At 50.2% G+C, this 22,723-nt stretch overlaps 3 protein-coding genes and 1 long non-coding RNA gene across 17 annotated transcripts in view; 2 read left to right on the forward strand and 2 right to left on the reverse strand.

Moving 5' to 3' along the window:
* FMNL1 (formin like 1) overlaps positions 1-503 on the forward strand; it is a 31,494-nt gene extending 30,991 nt beyond the window's left edge. For all 8 annotated transcript variants that reach the window (XM_084750792.1, XM_084750790.1, XM_084750791.1 and 5 more), the window contains one exon: positions 134-503. Coding sequence is in view for 5 of the 8 variants with exons in the window: in XM_084750790.1 (XP_084606916.1) it covers positions 134-237 (104 nt within the window). In the remaining 3 variants the exon portion in view is untranslated. The remainder of the gene's footprint in view (positions 1-133) is intronic.
* Positions 455-10,911, reverse strand: LOC311579863 (spermatogenesis-associated protein 21-like). Its single transcript, XM_084750804.1, has 10 exons — positions 10,812-10,911; positions 4,849-4,894; positions 4,425-4,628; positions 4,262-4,308; positions 2,738-2,881; positions 2,094-2,165; positions 1,697-1,817; positions 1,292-1,470; positions 933-1,091; positions 455-723 (listed from the first exon to the last, which is right to left on the reverse strand). Exons 1-10 carry the CDS (start codon positions 10,816-10,818, stop codon positions 566-568), a joined length of 1,137 nt encoding a protein of 378 aa, XP_084606930.1. The 5' UTR covers positions 10,819-10,911; the 3' UTR covers positions 455-565.
* Positions 1,407-22,202, forward strand: LOC311579864. 7 transcript variants are annotated; one of them, XR_014773269.1, is made up of 7 exons: positions 1,407-1,533; positions 14,959-15,286; positions 16,062-16,167; positions 16,815-16,897; positions 18,767-18,870; positions 19,077-19,151; positions 20,792-22,202. It is a non-coding gene; the product is annotated as an uncharacterized lncRNA (long non-coding RNA). The 7 variants fall into 7 exon arrangements; XR_014773270.1 differs by having other exon boundaries at positions 20,856-22,202; XR_014773274.1 differs by lacking the exon at positions 19,077-19,151 and adding an exon at positions 12,004-12,119 and having other exon boundaries at positions 1,416-1,533; positions 20,856-22,202.
* Positions 10,406-14,362, reverse strand: SPATA32 (spermatogenesis associated 32). Its single transcript, XM_084750803.1, has 5 exons — positions 14,047-14,362; positions 13,387-13,441; positions 12,248-12,317; positions 11,097-11,941; positions 10,406-10,522 (listed from the first exon to the last, which is right to left on the reverse strand). The coding sequence occupies exons 1-5, from the start codon at positions 14,345-14,347 to the stop codon at positions 10,438-10,440; spliced, it is 1,356 nt and encodes a 451-aa protein (XP_084606929.1). The 5' UTR covers positions 14,348-14,362; the 3' UTR covers positions 10,406-10,437.
* Positions 22,203-22,723: the final 521 nt, after the last annotated feature.

Consider the following 22,723-nt stretch of genomic DNA (forward strand, 5'->3'; position numbering starts at 1 on the left):
AGGGGCGGCATTTCTAGCAGAGGGAAAAAAAAATCAGTGTCCCCTTTCTGCGTCCACAAAAATCAAATCCTTAGAAAGACGAGCCCGTGCCCTGGAGCCTGAGCCAATGTGTGTCTTCTCTTTTGGCTCCCAGATCTTCGGAACCAGCCCTACATCCGTGCAGACACTGGACGTCGAAGTGCTCGCCGGCGCCCCCCGGGACCCCCACTGCAGGTCACTGCTGACCTCTCCCTGTAGCCACTGGTTCCACTGGTGGATTCTGTAGGGCTGTGGGCAGGCTGGAGTTCAAGGAAGCTCTTAGCTCGCCTGGGTCGGGCATCCGTTGTACCGCCCCCCCTCCCCCCAAAAAAAAAGCTGCTCGCAGCACCCTCTTCTCCCTCCAATAGCCATACTTAGTCTGAGCGGGAGCCTGGCCTGTAACTTATAAAATGGACCTCACCGCCGCCCAGAGGACTCTCCTTGGACCTTATTTTTATACTAGATTAATAAAGATGTTTGCAAAAGACTCGCGTCCGCTCGGTGCCTGAGCCGGTCCAGGCGCAGCCAGTTTCTCTCAGCAAACGCATTACTTGTACAAGCTCTTCATAGCAGGTCTCTGGAAATAGCCTGGTGAAGGGGAGGCGGGGTGCTTCTGCACTAGAGTTGGCGGGGAGGAAACCAGCTTCGAGGGGCGCATTTGCTCCAGCGGCTGGCTCATTATTCCAGAGGGAGGGCGGAGGGGACCTGCGGAAGATAGAGTGGGCAGCTGCTCGTTGGGGACACGGTGCGCGAACAGCAACACCTGGTTGTATCTGCTGCCCCTGCAGTTCCAATTTCTTTTGGTTCAGTTCCCACTCTATCCCCCAGCTTCTGCAGCTTGCCAGTCACGCCCCATCTGCTGTCCCGCCTCCGCCCCATCTGCCCTGTCCTTAGAGCCTCGGGTGGATTCTCACCTTTGCTGAGTGGTCCCAGGTTGGAAGGGAGCTTGGGACGGCCTGGCTGTTGAGGTTTGGGGAGGCGGACATCTGGACCCGGGGCTCGGTTCGAGATCCTGCGTTCTGGCCTCGGGCGCCCAGTCAGGCTGGGAATCTGAGCGTAGGGGCTGCGCCCACCTGGGTTGGAGATCCCAGAGGACAAAGAGACGAAGACAGTACTGGGAGGGGCCCCGCGGGAGCAGGAGGCGGCGGTGGGGTTGGGCTGCCAATGACCCTTAGCATCCCTCCTCCCGCCCCTGGGACCGTCCGCCCGCCCTCCCCCGCACCCCCCCCCGAGCCCCCCCCCCCCGTCTCCTACGGGCCGGCTGGGGGCGCACCCGTTCTGTACAGTGTGTGCAGGGAGCGTGCCAGCTGGGAGCTGGAAAGGCCGCCAATGCGCGCCGCCTGGCAGAAGAAGTTGAGGCCGTTGTGCGTGCGCGCAGACCGACCCTGGCCGCGCGCCCGGCGACTACCGCACTGGCTCAGCCGCAGAGCCCGCTGCTTCTTGAAATAGTAACTTGGAAGAGAAAAGTGGGACAGCGGGCTTAGACAGCGCCTCTCGCGCTCCTCGGTCTTACAGGTGGGCAAAGGCAAACAAGGACCCGAGGCTACTTGTGTGTGGCTAAGGGGCGACCTGGGGCGTAGTGATTGAACCTGGAGGTCAGGGCATTCTCTAGCAGGTAGGAACATCACGGGGATTCCCTCAAGGCTGAGTTCTGGGAGCTGGGGGAGGCTGTGCCCACCTTATCACCTCCTGCCTCGATTTGAAGGGCACTAAGCCCTGACTGAGCAGTTTGAATAGCACCTCGAGGAAGAGGGTCTGCAGGCCCGCGGAGTCACAGGCCTGATTGCCTTTCATTTGGCCTGAGTACAGAAAACATAGATAAGAGTGAGAAGGGGACAGCCGGGCGGTAATGGCGCACGCCTTTAATCCCGGCACTCGGTAGGCAGAGGCAGGCGGATCGCTGTGAGTTCCAGGCCAGCCTGGTCTACAAAGTTAGCCCAGGACAGCCAAGACAGAGAGAAGAGACCCTGTCTCGAAAAACCAAAAAAAAAAAAAAAAAAAAAAAAAAAAGACTGAGGAGGGGTGTGCCGTTGTCATCCAGGGTTCCTCCCTTGCCCATCAGCTTAACTCCTCACCCATGCACTGTGCCAGGCGGTGGTTGTCAGTGAGGACACCTAGGAAGTCCTTGAAGCTTACGATTCCATCACCTGGGCAGACAGGAGGAGGAGGCAGTGTGTACTTGGTCTATTTGGAAAGTTTGTCCTGTGGATACTTTTGGGGTTTTAATGCACATCGAGAATTATTTAGGATTCTCTTCATCATCTATTTAAAGAAAACAGGTTTCTCCATGGGTTCCAGCCAAGGGGTTCCAGCATGAGTGTGGAGGGAAACAGCTCTTGCCCTGGGGTGAGGGTGGGGGTAGGGTGAGGGGTGGGGGTAGGGTGAGGGTGGGGGTAGGGTGAGGGGTGGGGGTAGGGTGAGGGGTGGGGGTAGGGTGAGGGGTGGGGGTAGGGTGAGGGTGGGGGTAGGGTGAGGGGTGCGGGTAGGGTGAGGGTGGGGGTAGGGTGAGGGTGGGGGTAGGGTGAGGGTGGGGGTAGGGGTTGGGGTGGTAGGGGAAGGCATGGGGCGGGCAGGATATGAAGATTGTATTAAAGCCTGGAGAAGAAGAGGGTGCTTTAAAACCCAGGACCAGGCCAAGGATTTTGTAGATAGGGGTAGCATTCATTAGGAGACCGCCTAGAGGTGGGAGGACACACGAAGGCAGAGATGAGGCACCCACCATCTAAGTCGGCCAGCCGAAGAGCCTCGCACATCTCCTGGGGGCCCAGCTGGATACCCACATTGCGCAGAGCAACTTTCAGGCTGTGCATGTCCACAGTGCCTGTTGGGCTGCAACTGAACAGTTTGAAGATATCCTGGAAGGCTGAGGGCAGACAGGAGGCCAGTCAGAGAAGTGAAAACTCCACGGGGCGGCCTGGAGACCCTTCCTTCACTCCAGCTGAGGTGGACTGACTGGAGGCTTGGACTGGCTCATTATAACTTTCAATGTAATGGGCAACAAGCAATGCTGAGACGCTCCGTGTTGGTGCTTAAGTTATTTCCATCCTTAGGTCTAGATCTTGTATTTGGACATTTTTGTACAAAGAGCATTTACAATTCATTGTTTGGAGGCCAGAGAGATGGCTCAGCAAGTCAGGGTGCGTGCTGCCAAACCTGGTGGCCTGAATTTGACTCACAGGACACACATGGTCATGACAAAGAGAAACGGTTTCTATAAGTTGTCCTCTGTCCTTTGCATGAGTGTCAGGGTACATGCTCATGTGTATGCTCGCGCGCATGCGCGCACACACACACACACACACACACACACACACACACACACAAACATATTTTACAAACTCACATGTGGAACTAGAGATTTGGCCTAGAGAGTAAGAACACGTAAAGTTTTTGCAGAGAACCCGAGTTACATGTTGGGTGGCATGCAACCACCTGTAACTCCAGCCCCAGTGACATCTGGAGCCTCGGGCTCCTAAGAGCACTGTACCCCTCCCCCACTAAAATTAGAAAAAAAAAATGACATCCAACATCACCTGTGGGAGCCTGGCTCTGTAGTACTTGGGAGCCCCACTGGTATGTGGCATTTAAACAGACTTTCAAATTATTGATGTAGGAAATGGTTCTTTGAGAAGTCTGTCAACATCAGGGTGTGATTTTTGATGAGTTCTGTCCTTACTTTCCACCATTCAGGCCAGACCGTGGGAAATTTGTTTTTCTTTCTGTCTATTCACCCCCCCTTTTTTTTCTTTTTATCCTGTCCCATCCATTCAAATACCTCCATCTAACTTTCCATCAATTCATTTAGTTTTTAAAAATTATTTTCTTCAGTTGGGTGTGGTGGCACATGCCTTTAATCCCAGCAACTCTGGGGAGGCAGAGGCAGGCAGATCTCTGTGAATTCGAGGCCAGCCTGGTCTACAAAACGAATCCAGGACAGCCAAGGCTACACAGAGAAACCCTGTCTCGGAAAACAAAAACAAAAAACAAAATATATTTTCTTCTCAGACAGACACACAGAGACACAAGAGACAATTACACACACGCCCACTTACCCACCCACTCCCCAACTCCGCTGACTTCTTGGGGCACCTCAGTGAGCCCGTGGGCTACAGAGAAGAAACATTACAGGCAGGCACAGAGGGCAGGTTGCAAGGGTCAAAAATGTGTTAACCATGGGGCAGGGAATTGTAATTCTGTCCTAAGCATGCCCTGATTTCTCTGCTTCTGGACCTCAGGTCCTTACCTGCCAGCTGCCGAGGTGTCAGGGGTAGCAGGCTGTCATCGGTCGAACTGCCTCAGTGGAAGAAGTTTTTATATGTAGTACCTGTTGCAAAAAGATTCCAGGGCCGGGCAGGCCTTGCCCCCAAACCAGCACCTCAGACCTGACCACCCGTTCCTACCCTCACCTCTGAGACCCGGCATCTGGGCTTGATGACCAATCAGGATGGGTAGCTTCGGGGTCCTTCATCTCTCTTCCTCTCGGTGGGGTCTGGTCCTTTGTGGCCATGGCTGCTGCTGCCTCTGACTGGGGCAGCTGGCCTGCCTGCACCCTGTCAGCCTGCTCCTCCTGTGCATATCTTGTGAGGGGAGTCCCAGGCTTCTGTGGAGGCCTTGGAGGCAGGGAGAAGGCAGGTTGACTGGAGGGCATAGACTCCAAGGGACTGAAGGGGACAAGGACTATGGGGAAGCAGGTCCACCACCTCCTCCCAGGATCCTCAGGCCAGGCTGAGTCCACAGCCCTATAGGAAGGGGCTTCTGTCGCAGGCATAGGGTGTGAACCCCAACTCAGGTGACAGAAAGAGGACCCTCCTCCAGCCTAGTGGCCCATACCTTCTCCGTGTCGATGAGAGTCTCTTGGTCTTCTGGCCTCTGCTGCCTGAAAGGCAGAGTCACAGCTCTGAGGCCGCCCCTAGGCTGCCTGTGTGGTGGGTTTTGGCTTTTTGGCATAATAGCGGCAAGCCCTCTCTGATAGGCTGACTGCTTCCTGCCCGGCACCCTAATTCTCTGCCTCCCTCAGGCAATCAGATTTTGTGATTACACTCTGGATGCTGAGTCAGGCTGGCAGAGGCCTACAAGGAAGAGCAGGCCACAGAATCCCAAAGCTAGGGGCTTGGCGGGGGTGGGGGGTGGGGGTGGGAGCAGGGGGGCAGGGGGGTCTTGGTGGGGGGGGGAGGGGGATGGGCCTCTGTCCAATGTAAACCTGCTAACCACATTTTAAGACATTCCATGAAACCTTAAATTTAAAACTAATACAAATCTACAAATCGTACAGTGTCTACTCTCAGATCACTAGTAAATGAAACTGGAAACCAGGAGCAGAGAGTGCTGGGTAATCTCTACATTCTTGGAGATGAAATAATACATTTTTCTAAACAAGGCGAGGAGCCGGGCATAGTGATGTACACCCGTAATTCCAGACCTGGAGGCTTGGGTGAGAGGAATCTGAGTTCAATCTTGAGCTATTTAATAAGAGCTCATCAGGAGGAGGAAGAGAAGAGGCAGTACATTATTATTAAAACAATGAGACAATGCCAGGCATGGTGGTGCATGTCAATAATTCCAGCACTTGGGAAGCAGAAAGATCGAGAGTTCAAGGTCATCCTCAGCTCTAGAGCGAGGTTGAAACCAGCCTGGACTGTAAGGGAACCTGTCTCAAAACAAACAAGCAAAGTGCGCATCAAAGGAGAAACCTCAAGCTAAACAAACACACAAACAAAAAAATCAACTTATTCAAAATTGTGGGATGAAGGCACCGGCTCGTGGATCTTTGTGAATTTGAGGCCAGCCTGGTCTACAAAGTGAGTCCAGGACAGTCAAAGCTATACAGAGAAACCCTGTCTCAAAACAACAACAACACAACAACAAAAACAAACAAACAAAAATTGTGGGATGAAACAAAAGCCACTCACAGAGACATTGTAGCATTAGGCACATGTTTTAGAAAAGGACATGTCTAAAATCAATAATTAGAGTTTCTATTCCAAGAAACTAGAAAAAGAAGTACAAATTAGATCTCAAATAAGTAGAATTAAGATAATAAAAGCAGAGGCTGGCTCAATGGTTAAGGGCATTGACTGCTCTTCCAGAGGACCTGGGTTCAAATCCTTGCACCCACATGGCAACCCACAACTATCTGTAACTGTTACTGTTTGTAACTCCAAGCTCTGACACTTTCACATAGACAAACATGCAGTCAAAATACCCATGCACATAAAGGTAAATAAATAAAAAATAATAAAAAGAAGAGCAAAAATTAAGATGGGAAAGCAGACAATCAATAGCGAAAATAAGCGCCAAAATCTTGTTCTTTGAAAGAACAATAAAATAGATAGGGCTAGGGGGCTGGAGAGATGGCTCAGAGGTTAAGAGCACTGGCTGCTTTTCCAAAGGTCCTGAGTTCAATTCCCAGCAACCACATGGTGGCTCACAACCATCTGTAATGAGATCTGGTGCCCTCTTCTGGTATGCAGATGTACATGCAGGCGGAATACTGTATACATAATAAATAAACCTTTTTTAAAAAATAGGTAGGGCTGGCGAGATGGCTCAGGTAGTAAAAGTACCTGCTGCCAAGTTTGATGACCTAAGTTCAAAGTTCCCCAGGACCCACATGGGAAAAGAGAACTGACTCCTTCAAGTTGTCCTGACAACTGTGCACACACACAGACACACAGCACTACATAAGTAAAAATAGGTGGGAGGGGAAGATTAATAGCTTTGTGAAAGGGACAGCAGTAGATCTCACGGATAATCAAAGAGTGATAAAGGAATATCATAATTTACCATGTCTATAAGTTTGATAACCTTTTGTTTATTTGTTTGTCTTTTGTTTTTTTGAGACAGGGTTTCTCTGTGTAGCCGTGGCTGTCCTGGACTTGCTTTGTAGACCAGGCTGGCCTCAAACTCACAGCGATCCGCCTGCCTCTGCCTCTTGAATGCTGGGATTAAAGGCGTGCGCCACCACTGCCCAGCTAAGTTTGATAACCTTAAAAGACCAATCTATTGAAAAACAGAAGCTGCCAAAACTTACTTGTGAGGGACAATCTGAATAAATCTATATTTACTAAAGAAATCAAACTAATAATTAGCAACCTTCCAAAGCAGAGAGAGGTCCATCTAAATTCAGATGATTTTTGTTTTTTGTTTTTCAAGACAGGGTTTCTCTGTGTAGCCTTGGCTGTCCTGGACTCACTTTGTAGACCAGGCTGGCCTCGAACTCACAGCGATCCGCCTGCCTCCCGAGTGCTGGGATTAAAGGCGTGCAAGCATATGAGCTCTTCAACACCATAGTTCATTAGAGGAACAGCGTGCTGCAGCTGCAAAGTCTTGTCACTTTGGGAGCCACTTGAGCTGTTTCTTACAAATCTGAACACACCATGATGTTTTGATTGAGCTCAGTCGTTCACTGCCGAGCCACCGCTCCAGCCTGTGAATACACCTTAACAACATATATGAAGCAGCAACCGTGGGCCCTTGGCTTTTATCCAGATGAGTTGAAGCTCACACAAACTCCATGCACCAATACTTATCTGCAGCTTCCTAACTGTCCAAACACGGGACCAACCAAAGAGGTCTTTTGGACGGTGAACGGAGAACCAAATCAGCCCACTTGGATAGTGGAATATTACTGAGTGCTAACAGGAAATGAGCTGTCAGGCCGTGAAAAGACATGGAGGGAAGTTGGATGCTTACTAAGGGAAGGAAACCTGCTTGAAAAGGCTCCATAAGGTTCAATTCCAGTTCATTCTGGAAAGAGCAAAAGGGGACAGTAACAAAGCACCAGGAGTGGAGGGGAGGGAGGGAAGGATGAGTGGGTGCACACTGTACTAAGGGTGTTTAGGATGGGCAAACTACTTTGCACACTACGATAAGGTACATGGCATACATATGCCTCAGAGAATGTACCAAGAGGAAATGGACTCTAGTTTCTCTGTGGGCTTTGGGTGATGGTGGTGTGCCAGTGTGGGTGTGGGTAGTCACGTGTCTGTTTCAGGATGTGCCTGTGGAGGAGGCTGTAGGGGGCGGGGCAGAGAAGGAAGCCACAGGAGCTGTCTGTGCTTGCCACTTGTTTAGTGCACCTAAAGCCACTTTTTTTTTTTTTTGAGACAGGGTCTTATGTAGCATAGCCTAGGCTAGCTTTGGACTTGCTGTCTAGCTGAGATTGACTTAAACCAACAACCAGGTCTCCCCTGAGTTATCTTATCCCTGGCTGGCCTGGAACTTGATATGTAGTCCAGGCTGACCTTGAACTCACAGAAATCCTTATCCCTGCTCTGCATTTCAAGTGCTGGGGTTAAAAGCATGCGCCGGGCTGCAGGGATGACTCAGTGGTTAACAGCACTGACTCCACGTTCAACTCCCAGCACCCATATGGCAGCTCACACTTGTCTGTAATTCCAAGATCTAACACCCTCACAGAGACATACGTGCAGGCAAAACATTAATGCGTGCGCACACACACACACACACACACACACACACCATGTACCACCAAGCCTAGTGCAAGGATGACTTTTAACTTCTGATTCTTCTGTCTCCACTTCCTGAGTGCTGGGGTGATAGGTGTGTGCCAATACCTCTGGTTAAAAAGTAGAATTAAATTTTTAAAAATCCAATCAAAACAATAGACTCTAAAAAGATAAATGACACTCCACCCAGACACTCACCTCTGTATCTTTTCTTTGTCCCCATTCTAGGCTCCCCACCCCCTGCTGCCCTATTTCCTAATCCTGTCACCTGTCCCTAGGTGCTCCCTTCCTCAGCCTCCTTCTAGGACCTAGATGGGCTTTTTCCTTGCCAGGGGGCCTGTTGAAGAGGCTGCCCAGGCCTTGGCATGGTGGCATGCTACTCTGACAACCCTCACACTCTGCAGACTAAAGCAGGTGTTTTGAGAGTTCAAGGCCAGCCTGAGCTATGCAACCGTATCCAGTATGAAAAGAAAAAAAAAAAAAAGAAGCCGTGTAGTGAGGCATGCCTTTAATCCTGGCACTCATTAGGCAAAGGCAAGAGGTGCTCAGGGAGCCCCTGTCAGTGGTGACAACAGTGGAAGCTGGTGTGGCAGTGTAAGCCTCCACCTGCAATCCCAGCACTTAGGAAGGAGAGGAAGAGCACCATTAGGACTCCGAGGTAGTCCAGCGAGGGCAACACAAACTCTTACCAAAATACATCAGAAAGCCAGGCGTGAAGTTCGTGTCTGTAATCCCACCCAGCACTTGGGAGGCCAAGGTAGAGACATTGCCACAAACATAAAGCTAGCTTGGGCTACACGGAGCAAGGTGATCTCCACCTCCTCCACCTCACACACACACAGCTGACTGTGGAACACTCTAGACCCAGATTCCCTTCTCTGCTTTACAGCCTCCTGGCCTCTGCCAAAAGCATGAGGACTCTCCTCTCTCTCCCTCCTCTCTCTCTCTCCCTCCTCTCTCTCTCTCCCTCTCTCCTCTCTCTCTCTCTCCTCTCTCTCTCTCTCTCTCTCTCTCTCTCTCTCTCTCTCTCTCTTTTCCTCTCTTCTGAGCCTCTGAAGCCTGACCCCAAAACGGAGGTGTGCCTCTGTCCTGGACACGCATGTGGACTGTGTTTCCTGCCTACGGGCATGGTGTGTTATGTGAGTGCCAGGCTGGCGCCCTCTGGGTTACTACATAGGGGACATTATCATATGGGGGGCATCTCCCTACACTTGGGGTTGCTTCCACCTTGACGCTGTGGTTTCCTGAAAGATCAGTTGATCACTCTCAGCTTTTCCCTCCTTCAAGCCTTCCAACAATGTCCTTCCCAGGCCTCCCCACGGCGCTACAGGAAGATTTCTCTTTGGGTTTGCTTTCTCATCTGCTCAGGCCCACCACCTCACATGAGGCCTGTACGTCCCTGCCTTTAGGCCTAAGAAACTGAAGCCGGCAATGCTGCTTAGGCTCAAATGGAGTCTTTCAAGGTAGCCTAGTGGGCTGGTAGGTGGGTGTGACGTGACGTGGAGCCACTGCGTGAGCCAACAGGCCCTAGAGATCTGGCCAGGAAGGAAGGATGCCAGAACTCTCAGGGGACAGGTGGGCTCAAGGGAAACTAAAAAAAAAAATGGGGTGTCATCCCTAAAAATTGCTTCCAGAATATAGCAGCCAGGTGGCTCCGTGGTTTCCCCACGCTCCCCGGAAAACCTGAGGCAGAGCCCAAGCAGAGTGGTGCATACTTGTACTGTCAGCGTCAGGAGACTGAGGCAGGCAGGTCAAGGGTTTGAGTCCAGTCTGGGCTACATAATGAGACACTGTCTCAAAGACCCAAGGCAGGAGTAGTAAAACACTGGCCTAAATATGCCCAGGGCCCTGGACTCAATCCCAGCACCTTAAAAACAAAACAAAACAGAAAAAAAAAAAAAAAACCTCTCCACCGGGGCCCAGCACTGGAGGCTTTAATGTTTTTGTCTAGTCATTTCTCTGGGGGTGATGGGGAGGACAGCTTAAAATGGATTTTCAGCAATAATGGACTCCCTTTCTTGGTTCCCGGCACCGAGCTGCAACACAAAAGAAACAGTGTCACTAGGGCGTCAGGGGACAGGGCTCTCCCACTGCACCTGCCGGCCAGTTGGCATTCTATTCTGTGTCTACATTAGCCTCAGAGGCCAAGGGTCCTGCAGCTCATTTCCCTCACTCTCCTTCACGGAAGTGTCCTGGGCCCTAGGAATGTGACCGTCACGCTCTCGCTCAGGAGGCAGACAACAGTGAAACAGGTCTGCTTCCTGATGTGACAATGGCCCTGCCCCTCTTGAACCCAAGTTTTTACCCCAGCCCTGGGGAGCTCACCCTCCATGGTCCCCAGGCCTCCTCCGGCCCTGGCTTTGCTACTGCACCTCAGGTCATCGGAATCTTCTTGTTTGTAGTAGCCTTTGTGAGGTCATTGAGGTTGGGCCCTCAACTAAGCTTGCCCATGTCCCCTGCCCAGCCTGCCTGCCCCTGACCCATTCCACTGTTTGACACCCTTCACCTGGCTATGTGAAAACTGAGTCCACCCCCACACGCTAGTGAGCTCCCCTCACCCTCCCACCCCCCTCCCTCCCAGTGGAAGGGTGGCAGGGCATCATCACTTACTCTTCTTTGACTCCCTGAAGCTGGGAGGATGGGGTTGGTGCCTGGATAAATTTCACTTCACCTTGGATGGTAGCCTTTTTGAGCCCTGTCTTGCTAAAATCTAGGTAAGAGCAAGCTACATTCCTGGTTTCCTGAGTCCAAGATTTGTGACTTGTCACGTCTTGGGGTGATTTGTCTGTCTTCTCTGAGGATATCTGGGTAATCTGGGTAGCCTGGGAAAACTTGATAGCCTGGATAGGCTGGCAAAGCTCCATAGAGACGTCTTGGGTCTTCTCAGAGGTACTTTTGATCATACTTTCTAAGGTAGGCAATTCCTTGTTGCTGGAGGAGGCTACGGCCAGGGAAGATGCAAAATTGATCAGCTCTGCCAGGCCAATGGATGTGGGCAGGTTGGTGCAAGACACGGGGGTGCTCGATGGCAGTGGGGGGCATTCTGTGAGAACCTGGGATATGGAGACAGACTTCTTTTCCCGGGCACTCTTGGGATGTTTCTCTAAGGCCTGCTGGAGGCTGTGCTCTGATGCCTGGATGAGCTTGTTTGCCCAGAAAAGGTGCGTGGAGGTCTGCACGCGGATGGAGCGGAACTGCGTGGGCACCTGCTCCTCCTCCCTGTGGCTTGAGCTTGCGCTGAAGGTCCAGGTCCTGTTTGTGGATGACAGCTCTTCCTTGTAGCTCTTGGGGGATTCGACCTTGTAGATCTCCTGCTCCGGGCTTTCTCCTCTAGCTGCAGACGTAGGTTTAGAGGGCACCACTGGACCCATCTCCTCCAGCTGTGGTACTGGGCCTGGATCCAGGTCTGGCTGTACTTTGGGTGGGGGCTCCTGCCTTGGCAATTCTGCTTCCAGCTGAAAGAGTTTCAAGCGAAAGGGAAACAACAGGAACTGAACACCCTTTCTTTCCCCCCCAGGACTCCCCGTGACACCGACCAAGCCCCTGTCCTGCTCCTGTGTGGCGCATTTCCTACTCCTCATCTCACTTCCGGGAGACCTGCCCAGGGCAGGCAAGGAAATGCAGGCAGTGAAGGTGTGTGTGTGTGTGTGTGTGTGTGTGTGTGTGTGTGTGTGTGGTCTGGTACTACAGTCCCAGAATCGCCAAGCATAAAGACCCTGCCCTCTTGCCTGCTACTTCTGCATTAAGTGTGATGTTCTCACCTCTGGTTCTTGGTCCTCTCTGGCTTTATCTTTATCTTCATAGGTGTGGGGCTGATGGTGGTGGTTATCCCTGAGGCAGAAGGAATCAAAGTAGGCAACAAAGATCCATGGGAAGGACTGTCAGGGTCTCTAGGGCCCTCAAAGCTCAGGCTGGCAAAAAGACCCCCCCCCATCTCTACACCCCACTGTGCCTGTTCTATTAGGAACTCTGGAGTGTGCTATTCTTGTGTGTGTGTGTGTGTGTGTGTGTGTGTGTGTGTGTGTGTGTGTGTGTGTAAGGCCAGAGGTCGACCATAGGTGTGTGTGCCTTACTTTTTTCCCCAGCTCATTTTTAAAGACAGCATCTATCTCTGAATGCGGGGTTCACTGATTTGCTGGAGTGGCTGGCCAGTGAGCCCCTGTTTTCCTGCTTCTAGCTCCCAGCTCTAGGATTACTGTTAGCATGTTCAGCTTTTTATGTGGGTGCCTGGACTCAGTCCCTCATACCGTGCACCGAGCACTTTGCTTCGGAGCTGGTGGTACTCTTAAGATTCTCTGGGCCTCAGAAGTTTCAGAAGAGCTTGTCACCCACTCCTCAGCTTCGTTTAGTTGGAGGAAGGGGCCTGGGAATCTTCATTCTTTTTTGTTTGTTTGTTTTGGTTTTTTTGAGACAGGGTTTCTCTGTGTAGCCTAGGCTTTCCTGGACTCCCTTTGTAGACCAGGCTGGCCTCGAACTCACAGTGATCCGCCTGCCTCTACCTCCTGAGTGCTGGGATTAAAGGCGTGCGCCATCACTGCCCGGCTATCTTCGTTCTTATCAAGTGCTACAGGTGCCATCCCTCTCCTGCTTACTCCCAGTGGGCAGACTTGAGCAGCTGCATATATTAGGGAACCGCAGGACCCCTTCATCTCCTCTTCCAGTTCTACCTGCCTCCAGCAAGGCAGCCCCGCCTCCCTGTGCTCTACCATAGCCCTCCCTCAGGGTTCAAAGGCAGCCCTGTGCTTCCCTGTGTTGAAGGCAGAGATGGGGGGAATTTTAGACAACCCCAGCCCTGAGGAGATTCTTGAAAAAGAGCTAAAGAAGGGGGGAGGGAGATCCATGGTGGTTGGGGGAAGGGCTGAGAGCCCGGGGTTTTCGGAGGGCGGGGGCTGGTCCTCACGTTCTTTCCACGATGTCCACTGAGTCCTTGCCACAGCAGGGGAATGCACTGACACCTGGCAGGGAGAGAAAGGACAGGACAGGGGGCTTCGAAGTAGGAACAGTCCTTGAGCTGGGGCTGATTTCTTCGCCCCCCCCTTCCCTCCCCGCAGTGCACCCACCGTTGGCTGTCCCAGCTTCCCCTAACCCTTTTGATTCCTCTTGCTAGGGTCACCTGTCCTGTCTTCCATATCTACTACCCTCTGCTTGTCATGTTGGCCTGGGTCCAGCTCTTGGACCTATTGCTCACAGTAGTCTGTGTCATTGGCTCCGCACAGAGCGTTAGAGAGGCTTTCCACAGTTGGTGGTTGCTAAGTCAAGGACTTGAAGGCGGGCCTTAAGAATCACCTCCATCGGGCTGGAGAGATGGCTCAGTGGTTAAGGGCACTGTCTGCTCTTCTAGAGGTCCTGAGTTCAATTCCCAGCAACCACATGGTGGCTCACAGCCATCTATAATGAGATCTGGTGCCCTCTTCTGCCGTGCAGGCCTGATGCAGGCAGAACGCTGTATATACATAATAAATAAATCTTAAAAAAAAAATCACTTTCATCTTCTGCTCTGTTCTCCTCCACAGGAAGCCGTCCTACCCTTAAAGAACTCCCCCACCCCACAGTTCCTCACCTCTGCAGCTCCCTGGCTCTCTTTGGTCACCTATCACTGACCCAGGCCAAGGTTTGCACTCAGGGCGTTTGATCTGAGGTTGTGCCAGGGCCTCGCTGCTGGGGGGTGAACTTGAATCACTCCTTGAAGTCCTAGGAGGTTGAGTTTCTGAGACATCCTGGAGCCAGGAGATGGCCAGGAGGCTTTTGTCCTCTAATACAGAAACTGCTTTTCCTCCACTAGAGGTGGGGCCACCAAGCTGTTTCAGTAGCTGCTCCCCAGGAAGCGACGAGCATTGATGGTGAGGGATCTTGGCTCCCATGCATTATTCAAAGTGGGTTCCCATGAGCCTAGGGTAGAGCAGGAAGCGGCAACCGTGCTTTTTTTGGCTGAGAATTGCCCCCAGGATTGTATCAGAGAATGATACACTGTGACTTCTTCCTAGGGAGGGAAGGGGTGATCCTCACACAGCTGGTTCCAGGCATTAGGGTTCAGGCACAACTGTACCTCGGTGCACCATGGACAGGAACGCAAAGGCTGGCTCTGATTCCTTGACCTATCTGCTCTTCTGGCTTTCTTTCTTTTCTTCCCTTCTTCTTCTTTTTTCTTTTTTCCTTCTTCTTCTTCTTCTTCTTCTTCTTCTTCTTCTTCTTCTTCTTCTTCTTCTTCTTCTTCTTCTTCTTCTTCTTCTTCAGGGTCTCTCTGTGTAGCCTTGGCTGTCCTGGACTCACTTTTGTAGACCAGGCTGGCCTCGAACTCACAGTGATCCGCCTGCCTCTGCTTCCCGAGTGCTGGGATTAAAGGCGTGCGCCACCACCGCCAAGCTTCTGTCTTTCTTCATCATCTTCTCCAGCTTCACCTCCATTCACCCTCAAGCAAGACTCCACCTCCGCTCCCCGCCTAACCCTAGAGCCTTCCTTGGTCACTCTGCAGTTTTCCTGGACATTTGATCATCACACAACTCCAATCCTTCCATAAGCTGCAACTGGTATGGAAAGAGAGTGTGTTACAGTTCTGTAGCCTCACAGAAGCACTGGGACCCGGAAGACAAAGTCCGATGTTGACTCAGCTTGGGACTTCAGCCTCGACGCGTTAGGAAGTCGAGGGACGTGATGTATGAGGTATTTGCAATGTCCAGTTGCTGCTAATGTTCTAGAAACGGACACCATCTCATGCCCTGCAGATCTGCCAAAACCCGTCAGTTGCAAAAGCCTTCGCTTGGAGAACCCACTGGATTTGTCCACAGAAAAGAAACGTGTGTGTGAATCCAGATAACTTTGTTTCTTCCTTCCATGTCTGGTGTCTTTTGTTTCTTCCCTCTCTGCACGGGGAATGGTCACTATATAATCATGGTGTCGAGGTGGACAGCCTTGCTTCATCCCTGTGTTCTCGGAAACATTCAGCATTCCATCTTTTTTTAAAAAAATTAATTTATACAGTGCACAGTAGATCACATTATAGATGGTTGTGAGCCACCATATGGTTGCTGGGAATTGAACTCAGGACCTCTGGAAGAGCGGTCAGTGCTCTTAACCACTGAGCCATCTCTCCAGTCCCCAGCATTCCGTGTTTATGAAGCTGGTGATAGTTTTCTTCATGTATGCAGTTTATCAGGTTGACATTTCCTTCCTTACTTTGCTCAGTTGATTTTTAAATATATTTTATTATTATTATTATTATTATTATTATTACTATTATTTGCATCATGTTAGGACAGGGTCTCACTATGTAGACCAGGCTGGCCTTGAACTCACAATTTTCTTTCCTTTGGCTGCTGAATGCTGTGGTTAAAGGCATTCATCTTCATCACTACACTTGGCCTCCAGTTATCATCATCATCATCATGAGACAGGGTCTCACTATGTAGAGCAGCCTGTCCTTGAAAACTCACTATATAGACTAGGCTGGCCCAAAATTCATAAAGATCTGCCTGCCACTGCCTCATGAATATTTGAATTAAAGGAGTGTGTCACTATCCCTCATCAATTATTTTGAAAAAATAGTTAAAAAATATTTCATTATCATTTTTGTTGTAGAATTATGCGTGTGCATGCCACATGGGCACAGATGCGCTTGCAGGTCCTAGATGCGCTTGCAGGTCCTAGAGTGTGTGATCCCTGGGAGCTGATTTATATATAAGAGGTTTGTAATCCAAAAGACGTGGGTGCTGGGAATTTGAATCAGGGTCCTTTGCAAGGGCAATATGCACTTTTTTTTTTTTTTTTTTTTTGGAGACAGGATCTCTCTGTATTAGCCTTGGCTGTGCTGGACTCACTTTGTAGACCAGGTTGACCTTGAACTCACAGCAATCTGCCTGCCTCTGTCTCCGGAGGGCTGGGATTAAAGGTGTGCACCACCACACTGGCCCCACAGTATGCACTCTTAACCACTGAACCATCTTTCCAGCCCCAAGCATCAGATCCACCTGGAACTGGAGTTACAGTTTGAGTGGCCCAAAGTATTGGGACTCCAACTCAGGTCTTCAGTACGTGCTCTTAACTGCTGAACCATCTGTCCAGCCTTCAGCTGTTGTTGCTTGAGACAGGGCCTCACTACATAGTTTTGACTGGCCTGGGACTTTCTATTTAGACCAGGGTGGCTTTGAATTCACAGAGATCTGCCTGCCTCCATCCCCTGAGAGCTAAGATTAAAGGCCTGGTCACAGATCATTTTTGAAAAATAATGTGCATTCTGCGACGGAGTGGAATGTTCTGCAAACGGCAGTTATCAGGCAGAGCCACTCAGCTCCTCTAAATCATTACTGACCTTGTGTCTACTTGTTTTCTCAGGTTCCTGAGAGGAGTGCTGATATCTTTAAACTATGATGGCAGGTTCCACCGATTCTCCTTGGAAGTTACATCACTGTTCTTAGGTAAACTTTTATCTCCATTACACTAATCCTTCTTGCCCCTCACAGAATCACTTTCTACTTTCACCTTTTCTTTCTCTGTCTTTAAATATTTTTTTAAATTTTACATATGCATGTGAGTGCACATACCAGTGGAGGCCAGAAGAGGGCGCACTGGGTCTCCTGGAGTTGTAGATGGTTGTGAACTTCCTCACCTAGGTGCTGGGATGTGAACTTGGTTCTGCAAGAGCAGCAAGTACTCTTAACTGCAGGGCTGCCTCTCTAGCCCACTACCTCCTTCCTCTCTCCTTACTCTCTGACAGCATCTAATATAGCCCAGGCTGGGTTCAAACTCCCTAGGTGACTGAGGCTACCCTTAAATTCCTGGTGCTCTTATCTGTGCCCTAGCATGTTGGTAAGGTTAGTCATAGTTGGCCACTGTACTACTTTTTCTTCATGTATTTTGAAGTTCTGGTGTTAGGGACATAGTCCTTCAGGACAGTTTTATTCATTCTTTTGTTTTGCAGCCCTGGGAGTGGAACTCAAGGCCTTGCGTATGCTAGGCAAAAAACTCCATTTTCTAGCCTGCCTTTGGGACCCACTCTCTCTACTGGGCTGCTTGAACTCACAGGGATCTGCCTGCCTCTGCCTCCCGAGGGCTGCGATTACAGGCGTGCGCCACCACGCCTGGCTCTTTTCCTAACTCTTAAAAGAAACAACCTCTCTATTACTATGAAAGTATCTCCTTTTATCTGATTTGAAACCTGCTTATTTTTGTAGTCTCACTCTCATGGTACCAGGGTTTCGTGTTAGCACAGATTCTTTTCTTTTTCTCTTTTTTACTTTTGATCTTTGTATTTTTATGTTTAAAGTGGATCTTGAATGGGCAGCATATAGTTAAGGCTCACTTTTTCTTACTGTTTTCCCCCTTGGTACTGGAGATTGAATCCAGACGCTTGCGTGCAAGGCAAGCACTCCATCAACACAACTCTCTCCCTGGCCCAAGCACCACTTTTCCTGCCTACTTATGTAACCTCTGCTGTTTAGAAGTGACTGTGGGGGGAGGGGCAGTGCTGGAGATTGCACCAGGACAATGCTCTCGCCCACGCTATGCACCTGCTTTAGAAAGGAGCTGTGTGACGTATTTAAACGGATTGTTCTGTTATTTGCTATCACATGTCACTTTTTAAAAAAAGCTCCTCTTTAGATTATATATTTGTGTGATTCCACTGGATTTTCTTTTCTTTTCGTTTTTGTTTTTGTTTTTGGTTTTTTTTTGAGACAGGGTTTTTCTATGTAGCCTTGGCTGTCCTGGACTTGGGAGGCAGAGCCAGGCAGATAGCTGTGAGTTTGAGGCCAGCCTGGTCTACAGAGAGAGAGTTTAGGACAGTCAAGGCTACACAGAGAAACCCTGTCTCAGAAAAAAAAAATTATGCTTGGGGGTCACCGCAACATGAGGAACTGTGTTAAAGGATTGGTTACCACACTAGGAAGGTTGAGAACCACTGCTTTAAGACTTCGACTACGCAACTTTAACTTATCACTGTCAACCTTCAAATAGTAATAGGATCACATGCTAATCCGCCTATAGGGGGAGAACCCTTAGCAGTGTGACGCCACTTCCTCCTCATGACCAGGCCTTCACAATGGAGCTTAGAGATTAAGAGGGCTGAGATATTGTTCAGTGGTACAGCATCTGCCGAGCATTTGGGAATTTCCATGTTTAAGAGAGAGAGAGAGAGAGAGACAGAGACAGAGATAGAGACAGAGAGAGAGAGAGAGAGGGAGGGAGAGAGAGAGAGAGAGAGAGAGAGAGAGAGAGAGAGAGAGAGAGAGAGGGAGGGAGAGAGAGAGGAGAGAAACAGCACACCAGAGAGTTCTTTTTGCTTCTAGAATGTGGGAGGCAGAAGATTGGAGGAACCGTATCTGATAGAGTAGAGGCAGAAGCTGTGGAGAAAGGTCAAAGATCACACAGGATGCTGAGCCAATCTGTCCAGGTGAGTCCCAGGGGGCAGCTCAGAGACTGGAGGTATAAAGGGAGGGGTCAGGGGTTCAAGTGCTCTTTCCCCACTGGGTAAGGCCAACATTCCCATGATGCACCTGGCTCCCATTTAACCACCCTTAAGTGACATTGGCTAGGCAGTAAGACCTACAGTTGAAGGAATCCCAGTAGGTTTCTTTAAATGACTTCATTCTTGAATAGGAGCAACTGAGGGCTGACAAAGGTTTGACAAAACTGTCGATTTGCAGATGAGAAGTTGATCACAGAACACCAAAGGTAACTTGAGAAACAGAAGAATACTTAAAAGAGAAGTCAATCATTTTCAGTGATCAAGGATGACACTAAAAATGTATCCTATCAAAAACCCCAAGACACTATGAAAAAGAATTCTAGAAGGATGCTTTTTGGCAAATAGCACTGGCAAACAAGAAAGAGGATTTCCAGAAAGTGGACCCCAAATGTCAAGCTATAGTGAGAGGAGAACCAATGAGTCTGCTTTCCTTTTACACACGTACATGTGCGCGTGGAGGCCAGAGGACAGCCTTGCATGTCTTTGCTCTGGAGCCTTATCTTTTGAGGCAGGGCCTCCCACTGGCTAATCAGGCCAGCCAGGGGCCTCAGGGATCCTCCTGTCTGCTGCCTTAGCACTGAGCATTATAGGCACTACCTCATGTCTGTCTGTCTTACACAGGCACTACCTCATGTCTGTCTGTCTTACACAGGCACTACCTCATGTCTGTCTGTCTGACACACGCACTACCTCATGTCTGTCTGTCTGACATAGGCACTACCACGTGTCTGTCTGTCTTACATAGGCACTACCACGTGTCTGTCTGTCTTACATAGGCACTACCACATGTCTGTCTGTCTGACACAGGCACTACCTCGTGTCTGTCTGTCTTACACAGGCACTACCACGTGTCTGTCTGTCTTACACAGGCACTACCTCGTGTCTGTCTGTCTTACACAGGCACTACCTCATGTCTGTCTGTCTTACACAGGCACTACCTCATGTCTGTCTGTCTTACACAGGCACTACCTCATGTCTGTCTGTCTTACATAGGCACTACCACGTGTCTGTCTGTCTTACATAGGCACTACCACATGTCTGTCTGTCTTACACAGGCACTACCTCATGTCTGTCTGTCTTACACAGGCACTACCTCATGTCTGTCTGTCTTACATAGGCACTACCACGTGTCTGTCTGTCTTACACAGGCACTACCTCGTGTCTGTCTGTCTTACACAGGCACTACCTCATGTCTGTCTGTCTTACACAGGCACTACCACGTGTCTGTCTGTCTTACACAGGCACTACCTCATGTCTGTCTGTCTTACACAGGCACTACCTCATGTCTGTCTGTCTTACACAGGCACTACCACGTGTCTGTCTGTCTTACACAGGCACTACCTCATGTCTGTCTGTCTTACACAGGCACTACCACGTGTCTGTCTGTCTTATATAGGCACTACCACGTGTCTGTCTGTCTTACATAGGCACTACCTCGTGTCTGTCTGTCTTACATAGGCACTAACACATGTCTGTCTGTCTTACACAGGCACTACCACATGTCTGTCTGTCTTACACAGGCACTACCACATGTCTGTCTGTCTTACACGTGTCTGTCTGTCTTACACAGGCACTACCTCATGTCTGTCTGTCTTACACAGGCACTACCACGTGTCTGTCTGTCTTATATAGGCACTACCACGTGTCTGTCTGTCTTACATAGGCACTACCTCATGTCTGTCTGTCTTACATAGGCACTAACACTTGTCTGTCTGACACAGGCACTACCACATGTCTGTCTGTCTTACATAGGCACTACCACGTGTCTGTCTGTCTTACATAGGCACTACCACGTGTCTTCTGTCTTACATAGGCACTACCACATGTCTGTGTTCGTCCTACATAGGCACTGGGGTTGAACTCTTGATTCGCATGCCTACAAGATACTGACAACCCTCGTCTCCACCCAGGAGATCTGCCCATGAAGTCTAGAAGGGAGATCTAAAGATCAGAAGCTGAGGAAGGAAAACGTGAAAAATCTCCCTTAGCTGAAGGGTCTCACTGGCTCCGAAAGGCTCGCCGAATGCTGGGCAGATCCAGCTGCTGTGGTCACTGTTTACATCAGAAACAACTGGTTCACAAGTGCATTTTTTCTTTTCTTTTCTTTTCTTTTGGGGAGTGGTGGTTTCAAGACAGGGATTCTCTGTGTAGCCTTGGCTGTCCTAGACTCACTTTGTAGACCAGGCTGGCCTTGAATTCACAGTGATCCACCTGCCTCTGCCTCCCGAGTGCTGAGATTAAAGTTGTGCGCCACCATGCTCGGCTTGGATCAGTGTTTAGCTTTTTTTTTTTTTTTTTTTTTTTTTTTTTTTACTTTTTTTTGTTTGGTTGGTTTAGTTTTTCCAGACAGGGTTTCTCTGTGGAATCTCAGCTGTCCTGGAACTCGATCTTTAGACCAGGTTGGCCTTGAACTCACGGAGAGCTTGGGTTTAAAGGTGTGTGACACCACTGCCTGCCTGGGTTGCTTGCCTGCTTGCTTGTTTGTTTATTTATTTGTTTAGAAAAGCTGCTCTGAGACATCCTCGGTAGGAGACCTTTGATTTTTTTTTTTTTTAAATCAGCAAATAAACTCTTCAGTACCTTTGAGTTAGGGGTATTTATTGCTTTTATAAAGCCAGGAGGAAATGGCTAGCCTCAGGTCTTAGCCACTGTACTTAGGGGTTGAGGATGGAGGTGGACAAGAATTATCCCTGCACCACACGTTTTTCCTGCAAAGGACCTTAAATCTTTAAAACAACACGCACCGCACCCACTCTTGGTTCTTAGCTTCCTACTGTGATGACGCAAGGCCTTTACAATTCTTGCCCTCTAGACCTCACTGCTCATCTGGAAGCCCCAGGCCCACCCTCCTGAGCACGTGGTCTCCTGCGGACTCTTCCCTAGATCCCCTCTACGTCTACGGGTTGTGGGTTTACTCGCTTTGGGTCTCTGATCCTCAGCAGTGGCTCACAAAGCGGATTCGGCAACCACCTTTGCAAAAGACATTAAATTCCTAACCCTCCAATATGCCGGAAGTGAGCACGTGCACCCGAGAATGTGATCCCATTGGGTTAAGTTCATTGCGACCCCAGACGGATCCGGTCACATTTTTTGCACCGCGCAGGGCTGCAGCAGTAACCAAAAGGCACCCAGAGAGGGGCTTGGCTGGGGTCAGCTTTCCTTTCCGCTCCCCAGGCCAGCTCTGGGCCACCAATCACTTTCCCTTTCTCCGCCTCCGCCCCGCCATCTCTGGCGCCGCCCACCACTCGCCCGCCTGCTCCCACCTGTCACCCCCATGCTGACCGAGGCTCTGTCCCGGAGGCGGAGAGCGGGCTGGTGGCTGCTGCCCCTCCGCCTCCAGTGCGCTCTTTGGCTAGGCGGGTTGAGGGACGCTGAAGATGTTGAGGGCGCAGGCGCCTGTGATGCTGCGGCTTCTGTGACGTTCCGGCCAGGGATCTGGCAGGCAGGAAACTTGAAGGCTCACGCCAAGGATTTGGGTGGGTGCAGCTGAGGATCTTTTGAGGCTTGGAGGTCTAGGGCCCCCTGGATCAAGACCTGGGGAAGCTGGCCACTCCTAAGCAGGCCGGGTATATGGACAGGCCCTGGCCACAAAGCTGCTGCTGCATTTGAGGGTGGTGGGGGTGGTGTCTACAATTCCTCAAAGGATGGATGAATCGTAATCCAAGCTGTACATATGTGAAGTAGACAAAGGCACGCATAGCTTTCCAGGGTGACCTTACAATTTTTTTGCAATTACATTTGTGTGTGCACACTTGCATACCACATCCGTTGTATGGAG

The sequence above is a fragment of the Acomys minous genome (genome assembly GCF_964271855.1).
Source record: "Acomys minous genome assembly, chromosome: 12".
NCBI classification, from domain to species: domain Eukaryota; kingdom Metazoa; phylum Chordata; class Mammalia; order Rodentia; family Muridae; genus Acomys; species Acomys minous.

Bases quoted from the DNA above. Each gene is read 5' to 3' on its own strand.
- SPATA32 (XM_084750803.1), bottom strand. From the start codon at position 14,347: ATGGGAGCCAAGATCCCTCACCATCAATGCTCGTCGCTTCCTGGGGAG. The intron at 13,442-14,046 runs GTGAGGAACTGT...TCTCCCTGCCAG, and splicing joins AGAGCCAGGGAGCTGCAGAG to GTGTCAGTGCATTCCCCTGC. The intron at 11,942-12,247 runs GTGAGAACATCA...AAACTCTTTCAG, and splicing joins GAGAGGACCAAGAACCAGAG to CTGGAAGCAGAATTGCCAAG.
- LOC311579863 (XM_084750804.1), bottom strand. The intron at 2,882-4,261 runs GTAAGGACCTGA...GTCTGCCCTCAG, and splicing joins GACACCTCGGCAGCTGGCAG to CCTTCCAGGATATCTTCAAA. The intron at 1,092-1,291 runs GTGCGCCCCCAG...TCTCCAACCCAG, and splicing joins GCACACACTGTACAGAACGG to GTGGGCGCAGCCCCTACGCT.